General features: G+C 40.2%; 1 protein-coding gene across 7 annotated transcripts in view; it reads right to left on the reverse strand.

The window, feature by feature from the left end:
* Positions 1-14,224, reverse strand: part of SPAG9 (sperm associated antigen 9) — a 132,195-nt gene that overhangs the window by 16,350 nt on the left and 101,621 nt on the right. For 6 of the 7 annotated variants that reach the window (XM_075903795.1, XM_075903798.1, XM_075903799.1 and 3 more), the window contains 11 exons: positions 13,081-13,137; positions 10,961-11,134; positions 9,423-9,552; positions 8,895-8,987; positions 8,284-8,451; positions 6,626-6,797; positions 4,975-5,202; positions 4,024-4,219; positions 2,587-2,709; positions 1,635-1,715; positions 1,199-1,266 (listed from right to left, as the gene is read on the reverse strand). In XM_075903795.1, coding sequence (XP_075759910.1) covers positions 1,199-1,266; positions 1,635-1,715; positions 2,587-2,709; positions 4,024-4,219; positions 4,975-5,202; positions 6,626-6,797; positions 8,284-8,451; positions 8,895-8,987; positions 9,423-9,552; positions 10,961-11,134; positions 13,081-13,137 — 1,490 coding nt within the window. The remainder of the gene's footprint in view (positions 1-1,198; positions 1,267-1,634; positions 1,716-2,586; positions 2,710-4,023; positions 4,220-4,974; positions 5,203-6,625; positions 6,798-8,283; positions 8,452-8,894; positions 8,988-9,422; positions 9,553-10,960; positions 11,135-13,080; positions 13,138-14,224) is intronic. The other variant, XM_075903797.1, reaches the window with a different exon arrangement.

A 14,224-nucleotide genomic window follows, 5' to 3' on the forward strand; every position in this document is an offset into this window, starting at 1 on the left:
GACTGGATAATAAAAAGCCTCTAGAAATTCATGATACAAGGACAACTTCCAGTTAGAACACTTTTGTCCGACTCCTTGGATTTCAAAAGGGAAATATATTGGAGTACAGTAACTCCCAGAGTATTATTTTTAGTGCTTATGGCACAGTTTCTGAAGTGATGGATTGTTTCTATTATTTGAAACAATGTTTTTGCAAAACATGTCAGAATGATGGCCCTTACATGGCTAAGGATTCAAGGCAAAAAGTACATCACAACCTTAAAAAAGTCTTAATTTTGGAAACAAGTGACAGTAAAAAACAAAACTTGTTTATATTTATGACTTAATATATCAGCATTGTTGCTTTTTTCTGTCTTGTGCCAATCTCATTGCTCAGAGAGGGGCTGAAGAGTAACAGCATAAAATATGGATTACTGACATGCATAAGATTCAGCTACTCATAGTGAGACCAGGATCAATAGGTTTACTATATACAGCTCAAAAGTACAGTAGGGGCCTAAATATAACAAAGCCTGTTTTTGAATAAGGATATTAAATCTTCTATGAAAAACAAGTATCTGAAGACCAGCTTCAATACCACCATACCCAACTAAGGCAAAGCAAACCAAGCTAATGTTAAAGTTTCTCTTTTAAAAGAAGATCCTGAAGTAGAGACAGGGATGAGTGATACTAACATGGATTTCAGATGACCTAGCTGACTAAAAAAATCTGTACTGAAGGGCTGTGCAATAATGATGGTGATACAGGCTGAGGATCAATTGGCTCAATGCATGTACTTCATTTACTGTACCTATAATTTAAAATTCCAATTACTCCACAGCCTTGGAGGCAACTCAAAATAGCTTCAGAATGAGGATCCAAGGTGGTGATTCCAATAGGAGAACTTCTTGGTTATCTACTAGAAAGAGAGAGAGAAGAACAGGGGAATTCCTAATTACTGTTGAAAAAGTTTGCCTGGACATTTTTAACAGTACACTTCAACCAAAATGCTAGAGAAGTAGTCTTTTGGCAAGATACATTAAAGAGACTGGAAATGCTGGTTGTATTTTAACACTGTCTGCAAATATCAGATAACATGGCACATTTATTTTCAAAATAAAGTATTAACTAATTATACATTTTATTTATTCCTTTTCTATCATGAAGCATCTCGGTACAATCACGGATTCTGTTTAAGATCACTCAGCAGAATGCTTACCAACTCCTCTGTGAAATATTGCTAATGTTCCATCAGCTAGTGCAACTAAAACTATTCCTTTTACGTGTCTGGTAAAGAAAGGAGGCAAAAGTATATTTTTAGTGTCTAATTCATATTATCAATATAAAAATCTAAACAGGACATGAATTTACAGTAAATGTAATTTCCCCTTTATACAAGTCCCCCAAACCAGCCCTAAACCTGGAAATAACCTTGGTATTTCAGGACCCATAAAATCCCTTTTATTTGTGCTGCTCCGCACTAACCTGACTTAACCCTCCTCTTAATCATGTTTCCTAAAAGATTAAGGAAATTCAGTTTAACTAGTGTCTCGAACTCAGAGTGAAAATACATAAACTACACTGTCATTATTCTATTTATAATAAAGTTTCACTAAGTCAGCAAAATTTACAAAACATTATTTCAAGCAACTTACACAATACTGAGAATAGAGTCTTTTAGTTTAATAGCATGAACACATTTCCTCCACTGGGCCACTGAAGAATGAACATACAAGCTGCAAGGACATAATTGGGATGAATTAAACATGAATATTTCAAGATTACGTTACAGTTTCAGACAATGTAAAAATTTATAATTAATTTCTGTCAGGCTAAAAACTTAATTACAGTCACATTGGTAACTGCAATATTCCTACAGCTCACCCACTGGCTTCCCAAAACAATACTGAATATCTATCCACAGAGACTGTGCTTGGGATAGTAAATATTTCTAAATATGATGACATTCAGTACTATAGAATCCTCAATAAATATTTCAATAAAGCCTTTTCTAGAGACATGTCAGAGATAACTAATTAATTTTGTATTGAAAAATATATCTTAATTGGTTAAATACCTACAATATCCATACAGTGTGGTATATTATACTACAGAATGATACATTCCATATGCTATATAATGCCAAGGCACAGTAAAGCACACAAAGTTAGTACTGCATTTTTGGTTCAGAATTTCCTTCCTTTTATGGATTTCTCATACTTTGTCCCCTAGCGTAGACCTGGCCGAAGTCAAACTAAGGTATCAACTCCAGCTACGTAGCTGGAGTCGATATACCTTCATTCGAATTTCCATGGTATCTCCACTGCAGGAGGTCAACAGAAGAAACTCTCCCATCAACTTCCTTAGTCCTCACGACCTAGTAGAGTACCAGACTCGATGGAAGCACGATAAGTGTTGATTTAGTGGATCTTTACTAGACTCTTTAAATCAAAACCTGGGAGATAGCTCTCCGCAGTGCTGATCTCCTGGTAAGTGGAGACAAGGCCTTCATCTTAGCTCTTAGGTTCCTATTTAAACTCTTTCCAAAAATAGATTTAAAATGAATCATCTTTTTAATTTAGTAGTTTACAATTAGCATTTTCTTACCATCCATTCTGTGCTCCAAGCCACATTGTAGGTAAAAGGCTGCTCATTTTTTGTGCTTCTTCTCTCACTAGATCTTGCTCATTTGGCAATTCTGCCGCATCTTTATACAAGTCTGACTCACTACTGAGAAAAACAAGGGTAAAACGATAAAAAGTAGTCTGAACAGATGCACAGACTACTCAGATTATAACCTAGATACCAAATTCAAAGACGTTAAGTGCTTAACTATCCTGTTTATGATATCTAAAGCAGAGTAAGAATCCCATTAAGCATACCAATTGTACGAATGAAATGAAATCCTTTATAGAGTCAGTGATTTCATGAGGATATTTACCGCTTAAAAAAAGGAGATTTTTCATTCAGCCCCATTATTCTGCTCCCATACATACACAATAAGAGCCATTAAAAGAGCTGGAACCTAATGAACAGCAGTTGGCTAGACTCAGAAAGAGGCAAGTTGCATTTGTTCCCATATAATTTTGAAGAGGCAAGTGCCAGACATGAATAATGTACCAAGTGTGATTATCAATGAGTGCACCAGGTGTTGAACAATACTAAATCAGCACCATTTCCTGAAATGGTGAGTTGAAAGGAATAAATAATTAAAAACAGATTAATACAATCCCTTTTGGAGATACAGGTTGTACCTCCCTTAACTGGGACCCCCTGGTCCGCCAATATCCATGGCCCGGCATGGACCACACATATTCCTGAACCACACAGGCCAGCAGCAGGAACGTCTGGTGGTGGGGCAGGAGCACTTTAGGGGGCACCAGCAACCCAGTGTGTGTGTGGGGGGGTGGGGTGAAGACAGGCAGCAGAGCAGGGAGTTCTGGTCCCAGCTGCGGCCCTGGGAGCTCCAACCCAAGCAGTGGCCACGGAGCTCCGGCCCTGGCCCTTTGGACCAGCCCTGGATGCACAGCTCCAGGTGCGGCCACAGAGCCAGATGGCTGCGGAGCTCTGCCCCAGCTCTGGCTGTGGGATTCTGCCCTGGTAGCAGTGGGGCCAGCGGCATCTAGAGAGCCCTGGGGGGGGGGGGGGGGGGGAGGGGGCTGGGGCAGCAGCAGGGCCAGACTGGAGCCCTAACCTGGTGGCAACACAGGCCAGGAGATGAGGGATCTTCCCTGGTCTGGCAAATCCCCTCATTTGGGACAAGTCAGGTGCCGTACTTGCATAGAATACATAATGAAGTTACATTGGAAATCCTCTTCAGTATCACCTGAGGCCACTTTAGAGAGAAACTAGCCCAAAACATTGTGTAACACACACACATACACACACACACACCTAGTGAAACCCTTTACAATTAGTTACATAGTGATTTCCAAATGACGGCATTGCATTCTTTACAATAAATGAACATTTGTCGCAACAGTGCTCTAAAATACATTTACTAAATTTTAATATATTTTAGTGGTGCAGACATTGAGCATGTACCTTGGCTGGTATGCTGGAGAACCCTCTGCTGTATTCTGCACCCCCAAAGGATCTGTGAAGACATGCTCTGTATATACTCCAGTTTGAGCTGGATCAGCTACATCTTCTCCTGACCCAGCAGTGACTTCTGTTGCCTCTGTTGCTTCCTCTGCTGTTGGAACGTTTTCATCTACCACATTACTTTCAGCTGCAGTCTCTATGAAACACAGTATTTAAGTTAATTTTTAACGGAAATAAACTGTGTATAGACACTGTGGCAAGTGCATGGTAGGGATGTGAACGGGTAACCAGTTAACTGGTTACCCGTAAGCATCACCCAACGCTCTTGATGCTCACTGGGTGATGCTTACTGGTAATGAGTTAACTGGCAGCTCCGCGGGGTCAGGAGCAGGTAGCCTCGCTGGTGTGTTCTCACTAAATCAGTTCAACGTAATGTTTAACCAGTTTACTGATTAAATGGGATTTTATATCCCTAGTGCATGGGCAAATTACTAAAAATTCTTTGCCTGCTATTTCCCTATACCATTCACCATTCCTTTGGATTCCACTTCATAGCCCACAGTAAATGGGAAAGAATAAGGAACTGATAGCCATGAAAAGACAGCTTTTCACTGAACTAATACTCTCACCAGGTTTCTCTCAATCAATCTCTGCTCTGTTATTCTATTTCTGTATCTGAGGTGCTTAACACAATCCCTAGTGCCACAGTATCTGAAGCACCTCTTAGATGTTGGAATATTTAGTCTGTCACTACTGTGAGGTAGGGAACTAATACTATATTACTATTTTACAGGTGGAGATCTGAGTCAGAGAGACTACATAAAAACCATGCGGCAGAACAGGTCTCCAATGGCTGAGATTAGTATCTTCATCTGCCTCCAATGCAGGTCTATTAAACTTGTTTTGATGCTGTTTAAAATTCTAAACATACACAGATGAATATTTTTATACCTGGCTGTTTTTCTGCCACAGATGAGACACCATTAGCATTGTGCATCATGAGAGATCCTGTGATACCCTCTGCTGTACAACCAACCACTGTGATTCCTCCTAATAGGCTATCGGTTTCTGTTGAGCTGTTGCTGGTCATACTTCCACACAAAGAGGTCCTGTCCACCTGACTGGAGTCTGTTTCTTGTGACCCTTCCTCTCCTACAGGATAATCAGTTTCTGTAGCCCCTGAAAAACAGATTAAATTAAGATTAATTTCTTGGCTACAGTAAAACAGTGCATGATCAAGCAACAAGATACAAGTTGGACAATAAAGATATTTACAGTCTACAATGCCTGACTGTTATATGTATAGAATATCTTATAAAGCTTGTTTAATGACAACACAAAAAGGCATCTTAAACCATGAAATCCCCTTTAAATTAAAAGTGGACTAAGTGATTTAAAGTAGTACTGCACACTCAAAGCTTTTATGTCAGGTTTTTGTTTGAGCAAAACTCTGCAGACAAGTTAAAAGTACAACTGAAAACAAATGCTGATAACGGGGGAAAAACACTAACAGAGCCACATCTAATTCCATTTTTTCTACTTCAAATACACACACACACACACACGCACGCTCATTTCCAGAGACAAGAAAGTTGATTTTGTTTTGTATGATACAATGTTTGAAAAGTGTATCATTCAAAACAATCCCAATTGTAAGAATCATCATATGCAGGCTAATTCAAGTAGTTCCAACAGACGTTTGTTTTCCTGTCTTACTTTCAAGGCTTGTACAACTCCACCCTGATACTTGCCTTTCTACACTGCCTCCTGCACATTCTACTCTTCCCAACATACCCTGTCTAAACACTCTCTCATTTCATCTCCACATATGCACCTTCATATGTTATTTCCAGGCTACCTCTTATGCATAGAAAACCTTCTTGCTTTAAACTTTGCTACGGTAGCAGTCTCGCTTAAACCTCTACTGAAAGAAGCTTGCTTTTTCATACCCTTTCATAAACCCTCCACTGCAGGCTAATTTTTTAATGGATTTTCATATATGAGTTACAAGATGCACATAGTGCAACCAACCTCCTCGCCTGAAGTGTAGTATCCACCTACTTCTCTTTGCCCTCCCTACATACTCTCGTCTATTAAACGTTTCTTTGGTTAAATGCTAAATGGTAAAACTCCTTGGTGAGGGATGTCATTGTCTCCTATGAAAGGTGTCACGCATCTCTATGGGATCAATAAAGAATAAAATTAGAACCACACTGTGAATGCAGAGATGTATAGAATACTCCCATTGCTAAAGAGACTATTTACTTTAAATCAGCGTATCAGAAGATAGCAAGCCCGATTACTGGTCCTAAAAGGCACATTCCTGCCTTGGTGTGGTTAAAGGCTGCTCTAACCTACGATAATGGTGTATTTGGGGGATCATAGGAAGTAAATAAATGGCATAGAACTGATATAAGATTAAATCTGGTTTCCCCTCAGATATGTTGTCTGCTATAGTGTATGTTTATCATAATGATCAATCACAGAACTATGTATTCCTTTTAGGATTGCCACCTCAAACATTTTGGCACAAATTTTCTGAAACGAACACTCACCACTCAAAGAGAAATCAACTGGCACCAGGATAGCCTGATTCTCTTACCTGGAATGCTAGCAATACAAAGAACGTGAGAATTGCAAACAATAAAATTGTCTAGTATGTTTCCTGGTTGGTTAGCATCAACGATGATCACTTTTGTGGCGGAGTGTGTGCTAGTACAGATCCAAACTAAACTGGAGAGTTCTTCCTGATGTCTCAACTGCTTCTGCTGCTCCTGCAAGAGCAATACACACAACAGCAGATGTACTAATATACTAAAAGGGAGCAGGTGGCAGCAGCTTTAAAAGTATATACATATAGCCCTGCCAAATTAACAGATTAACATGAAAAACAAGCCATAGACCATGAATGTGGTATCCCCTTGTGAAATCTGTTTCTTTATGTATTTTTACCCTATATTAATATTATAGGGATTTCACAGGGGGGCAGATTTCATGGTTATTTTAGTAGGGTTGCAGTATTACCACTTTACTCCTGCTTGGTCACCTTTGGAGTTGGGAGGCTAGAGAGTAGTGGATGCTTATTGAGGCCAAGCAATGCAGATAGCAGGATAGAAGTAAAGGATGGCATACTATGGTTTTGCCACCCCACTTTGAGATGTTGCTGCTGCTGGCAGCAACTCTACTATCAGAGCTGGGCTTCTAGCCAGCAGCTATCATGCTCCAGCTGTCCAGCCTTGAAGTCAGTACCACTGCCAGCAGCAGCACAGAAGTAAGGGTAGCAGAACCAACCCCTCTACTTCCACTACAATAACCTTGTAATCCCCCTGCCCCATCACACAACTCCTTTTCAGGTCATGACCCCTAGAAATATAAATAGGAATCTGAGTAATAAATGTCATTATTTCAGCTATGACAGTGAAAATTGACTAAAATGGACGATGAATTTGGTAGGGTCCTATACTGACACACATATTATGTAAAACTCATAATGAACAGCTAGGCATATGTTTAATACAATTACAAAACAAAAGGAAAGTGTACTTGAACTTAAGTTTCCCAGATGCACAAGGAAGGCATAAAACTTACATTCCAAACATGAGTAGGAACTAAATGAAAAGTGATGAAACTACACAGAGAACTAAAGTTTTAATCAATGACTACTAAGACTGGTGGTGTCAGAAGAAGAGTTACATTTACATGCCTTTAATCTCGCCCAGTACTTCCAACTTCAAGTGTTTAATAACTGTGAGCCATGCCCCAAAGCATCCTTAGATTCAGTTTAAATATCATGAGAATTTTTAAAAATAAGTTTTGAGTTTTCTCTTTGCTTTCTAGTTGAGGGAGTCTTCATGTTTTTCTTGCACTCATTCATGACAAACATTTTTAAAATGAAAGATGAGATTCTCATGCAATCTCTTGATTTCAGAAGCCGGAGCTTTAAGAAATACATAAAAATACAGACTCATGACAGAATTGTGAAAGTTGGCAATGCTGGTATGTATACCGAGTAACTAAATAGCTAAGTATTTTTACATGACCCATGTAGATTTACTTCAGAGCCTGTAAAAATGTGAATATTTACTTCAGTAGATGAATTCAATACAAAGCACCAGGTTTGTCATCTTGAAATTTCAATTTTACCTGAGTAAAATTGCTTATCTATTGCTGAGCAGCAAAACTGCTACCAATTAAGTTATTATTTAACATAATGCTATTTAAATACGTGCTTAAAATGTAACAGTACATAACTGAACTTACCTTGAGTTCCTGGTCTAGTCTATCTAAGCTACTCTGAGATCCTGTATGGTGCTTGTTCCCGTCTGCATCTGAACCAGCTACATCATTGTAGAATACACTGGCACCAACCACAGAGCCTCCATCTCTTGTCTTCCCTCCAGATAAGTTCACTCCTACAGCACACCATAGCTGGAAAGAGAAACATTCATAAGCATTTCATTTGTAAAACACTTGGCCTTTTTGGTTCATGAAAGTAACAAAGGAACTATGTGGGACATGACAGTGCAAGAAAATACCAGCACAATGTTAAGAATGCAAATTTATTTGGGGTGGGGTCAAGTTTTATTTAACAGTAGAATGAATGGAAGATATATCAGCAGAGAAAATGAAATGATTATTCTTTATGCATTTTTTTATACAGAGAAAATGAATGTGAAGTCAAATAAGTATGATTCCACTGCAGTATACATTCTATATCTCATTTGCTTTACATGTCCAGATTTATTACCTAAACAGGTAAGGAAAGTCATTCAACATTTTCAGTTTCAGATCAAGAAAGTTACCCGTTTAAGGTCCCGTTGTTCTCCATCAAGGACTATATATTCTAATTTTCATAATTTTAAAATTCCTACCTTCATAGATGTATCCTTTTCATCTAAGGGTCTCAGATAGACTGGCACAGGCAAATTCTTCATCTTGTTATCACCCTGACCACCATTTGCTACCTAGAAAAAAAAAAGACATTTTGCCATGACTGAGGGCTGGTTTGCTTTATGAATCAGTTTGGTCAGCGCCACACAAAAAAACAAAGATGGCAGCAAAAACATTTCAGTGCTTTTTTAAACAGAGTTAAACTTATTCTCTTTTAAAGGACAGAGCCTTGAGATCCCAGCCTTCCTGCAAATTAATGCGCAATTCCTATTACATTTTAAGAAAAGAGAGGGAGAGGGAGAGGGAGAGAGAGACATGCGAGAGTTCTGTGTTGCCCTTGTCCTTCAGTTGAATGACTAATGCTGACTTTTCAAGGTACTAATTCAGAAAACAGACTTATTAAAAAGCTAACTAACAATTACACCACATTTTTATGGAGCCTTAGAAGTTTAACCATAATAATCATTACTGGATATTGTTAGATACCTTCTAATAAGTAACCACGGTACCTGTTTGTACTTCTGCGGCAGACTCCAGCCAAAAGCCTGCACTCTACCATCTTCCTTCTGAACATGTGCTTTCACTTGGCGGTATTGTTCTCGTTTCTGTTCTCTGCGTGAGGCTAAATTGGCTTCAGATCTAGAGAAAAAAATGATTTTTTTTGGCCCCAAATACAACTCAGCCCCCTTCTCTTAGTAAGTTCTTTTAATGTGTAGGTATGCCATAGCAGAAGTTGTCCCCTAAACCATAGAGAGTAAACATTATCCAAACCATTTTCATAAACATTTATTACAGTTAGGGCTGTCAAGCAATTAAAAAAAATTAATCACGATTAATCATGTGTGCTGCCCCTTTGAAACACTGTGGCGAAGTTTCAAAGGGGCAGTGCTGTGGAAGCCCACTGTGGAGTCCCCAGCTGACCCCAGCTCCATGCAGCGCTGCCCCTTGGAAGTGCCATGGCAGCATTTCAAAGGGGCAGCGCAAGGCGGAGCCTGGGATCAGCTAGAGTCCCCAGCTGACTTTGGGCTCCATGCAACTCTGCCCCTTTGAAGCGCTGCGGCAGTGGGAAGTCTTTGCCTCCCACCCTTGGCACCTAGAGAGAACTGCCAACTATTTCAGCTGGAGGTTCACTCAAAGCACCATGTGCCCCTTGCAGGGCAGGAGACTTCAAGCACTAAGGGCCTGGGGGTGGGGGAGCATGTGAAGTCTCTGCTCCCCACCCTAACCCTACAAGGCATGCACAGTGCCTAGAGTGAGCTGCCAGATCCACTCTAGGTGCCACACTCTCTTGGTGGGGGAGGACACTTTGTACGCTCTGTCCCCAGGTCTCGATTGGCCTGGGGGTGGGGGAGCAGCAGGGGCCAAATCAACTGGCTTGGTGGACCAGATCCAGCCTGCGGAGGCTCTCTTGCCCACCCCGTGTTCTATGACAATTAAGTCTATGACTGCTTTCTCCCAATGAGCTTAAAAGAAATGTATTCAAAGACTACTGTGAACTATGAATTGCCAATTTGTGGAGGAGGAAGATTCAGTTATCTGATATGTACTGCTGCTGTGGTTTCTAACCAGGGTTTGTATCCTTAATCTTTATGATTTTGTTTTGTTTTGTTTTGTTTCCCGTTCACATTTAGAAGGAGCTTGTTGGCAGTTGAGAGCATCAACTCCATCACAGTCCGGAACACTCTTCCTCATCTTCCAATTTTTGCCTGTGTGTCCCATCCCAGCCTCCATTACTATGCAGAAAAAGCAGCACAAAGTTTATCTTGTCAAACCTTTTTAAAATTTTACTTTAAAAAAAAATAAACTTAAAAAACAACCAATAGTCTGGCAGCACTTTACAGACTACCAAAACATGTAGACAGTATCATGAGCTTTCGTGGGCACAGCTCACTTCTTCAGATGACCAGACTAACTTGGCTACCCCCTGAAGCTTCTGAGCATTAGTGCTATTTTTATCCTGTTTACCTTTATGGTCACTTGATATTTTTTACCTGTATATGTTTATTACTAATATAAGTTACAATGGGAAAACAAAAATTAATCTTACTCTTCACTGAGGAAGTCAAAGGCTTTAGATTTGTCACTAGGTAGTTGAGATAAGGTGCTGCTTCTTTTCTTGACTGATGGAGTAATGTGTGAAGTCGGAGCATTATACTTAAGATTAACAGGTGGTTCTGGTTTCTTAGCAGTATTGCTTGATGAACTGAAGAGCCTGCTGAAACTGAAAGTCAAAAGAAGCTTGATACGCACGGTCCTGCTAAATTCACAGTCAAGTTTATGGGTCATAGGATTTTAAAAGTAATTTCATGATTCAAACTATTTAATCTGAAATTTCATGAGTGTTATAACTGTAAGGAGCTGCTGATAGTGGAGATCCCAGCGCCGAAGGCCGAACTACTGCCTGCCAAGCTGCGCCCTCAGTCACCACTAACTATCCAACCATTCAGCTCTGAAAACAGCAGCACAGAAGTAAGGGTGGCATAGTATGGTATTGAGACATTACTTCTGCACTGCTGTTGGTAGTGGTGCTGCCTTCAGAGCTGAGTGCCCAACCAGCACTGCTGCTCTCCAGCTGCCCAACTCTGAAGGCCACAAAAAAGTCTGAGGAACTATACCGCAATCCCCCCTAAAAATATCCTTGCAACCATCCACAACTCCCTTTTGGGTGAAGACCCCCAATTTGAGAAACACTGGTCTCTCCTGTGAAATCTGTATAGTATAGGCAAAAGCACACAAGTCCAGATTTCACAGTGAGACACCAGATTTCACAGTCCATGATGCATTTTTCATGGCCATGAATTTGATAGGGCTCTATTGACAAGTCTATACACACCCAACAAAACTGACTCCTTTTGTACAAGGGGACTGGACAGCAAGTATGAAAAATCAGGACCGGGAGGGGAGGTGGGGATAACAGATCGCCTATATAAGACAAAGCCCTTAGTACTGGGACATCTGGTCACCCTATTTTGCGCATTGGACTCTGCACACTACGCTGCTTAAAGCAATGAATTATAGCTGTTGGAAGGAAACGGACCCAAACACAGCAGCTATTATGTGCTCAGCAATAGCTTACACACAGCTTAACATGAACCTGTGTTAATAAGAGAAGGCCTGCTAATCTAAACAGTGGTATTATCCCATCTTCTTCCTTTAAAGCAGGCGTGTCCAAACTTTTTTCAAAGAGGGCCAGATTTGAAGAAGTGAACATGCGTGAGGGCCGTCCCTGCACTCTCAGCCCCAAGGTGGAGGGCCCGCAGGGTCGGAGGCGGGCGGAGAGCGCAGGGCACGCCGGCCTCACGGCGGCCCGGGGGCAGGGCGAACCCGCAGCCAAGCGGGGGAGCGGGGCTGTGGACGTGCCCTACAGGGCAGGCTCTAGGACCGCGGAGGCCATGGGCGGCGGCGGCAGCGGCGGCGCGGCCGGGAGCGGCGCGCTGGGCATGCCAGTTCAAAAGAGCGCCGGGGAGCCAGGAGAGGGGGAGGAAGCGGGGGCCATATTAAATTGGAACACGGGCCGCAATTGGCCCGCGGGCTGGACTTTGGACATGCCTGCTTTAAAGGAATACCAGATCTTAAGTTTTACTTAAACATTCACCAAAAATGGGCAAAAGGTAGCTTATGTTCTTAGTTGAAGAGAATTCTTTAAAAGAGTGCATTAGCCCCCAAGTGAACTGCAAGTGAGCCCAAATCCTGGTGAATCCACAACCTTTTATCCCTGTTAATTCTCTACATCAGTGAACCTACAAGCCTTCCAGATGAGAGGTGAATTATTAACAGTTAACTATTAAGCTATTAATGTTAAAAAAAGAGAATGTAAGGTTATGGGGATTTCATTTTTTTTTCAGTTTAGGTTATTTACTCTAAATAAAATTCAAAAAAGAATATCAGTAAAATTTTTTGTGGGGTAAGAAAACTTTTTAGTGTTGAAATAATTACATGCAAACCACAAACATTCAAAATTAAATGCATAGCTATTTATTATAGGATATAGCTTCGGATATATTTTGTCTTCGAGAACAGCTTTACTAAGCTGGCCTACTAGGTATCAAAAAGAGAAGCAGTTTAAATATCTTTAGTCTAAAAATGAAATTAACAAGGCACACAAAAAGCATTAATACCAACTCTTCGGCATTATTTAGCAGAATCTGCCTGTATTTTAGTACTTACAACTGCCAAATGCTTGATCTCTTCTTTTCTTGCATGGCTGGATTTTCTCTTGATGCTCTAAAGAAAAAAAAAATCTAAAGTTGACTAATTAAGCAATACTACAAAAGGTGTGTATTCCCATACACCTTACAACTATGGTATTTAAGTATAAGGTGCTTCCTTGAGGCAAGGACACAGAAGATGAAGGTGTCAACACCCCTCATAACATGCAAAAAAAAAATCTCAAGTCATAGTATAGTTTTACCATTTAAACTCAGCTGCAACTGAAGAGTACTTTCCTTTCAATAAGTCAGCCCCCTCCATTCTTACCTACCTACTCTTAAGACCAGTTTTATTTATAGTGTTATTCCATGAGGTACAGCAAGAGCAGTGGATATTGCTTCAAAAAAAACCTTTTGTAAACTGAAACTTTCAGGTTTGGTTTGGTTTTTTTTAAACACTAGTTTTTAAAAAATTGAGATGTTAATTCTTGAATCTTGTCTTTAGATAAGACAAACAAGAGTTCACTTTCAGCACCAGAAACCAGTATCAAACATTTTACTTTATCAATTACAATAAAACCTCATTTATCAGAGCTTCCTTTATCTGGCTCTCTATATTAATCCAACCACCAGCCCGCACACAGGAATATGGGAAAATGACTCTTCAGCCCCTCTGTCTGGGGCTGACAGATAGGTAAATGTTAGATGTTATTATGCCTGACCACTAGATGGCAGTATATAGTAGCTGATACATGGGAGAGGTAATTAGTGGTACAAGAACGAACTTTTCTTTGAGGTCAGACATGAGAATCCAAATTTAACTACCTGGAAGGAAAGCTGTATAATTTATTTGAAATTCAGCATAGAAGAGTGCATCTACACAGGACCCTAACCTCAAAATAAGATAAGATAGGCAATTTGCTTAGTGCAAACTGTGTCTCTTATTTCGATTACATTTTTAAAATAGTGTATTTTGAAATCTGGCACATCTACACAGTGCCAAATTTTGAAACAACACGCTGTTTCAAGACATCCCTTAACCCTTGTGGAACGAAAATTAAAGGGATGCCAGAATAGTGCATCCACTATTTCAACACCTATCACAAAATAGTGGGAGCATTAAAAAGAGGTATCCCAAAATAGCCCTGCTGTGTAGACGTACC

Source organism: Pelodiscus sinensis, chromosome 20 (assembly GCF_049634645.1).
Source record: "Pelodiscus sinensis isolate JC-2024 chromosome 20, ASM4963464v1, whole genome shotgun sequence".
In the NCBI taxonomy this organism is placed as follows: Eukaryota; Metazoa; Chordata; order Testudines; family Trionychidae; genus Pelodiscus; species Pelodiscus sinensis.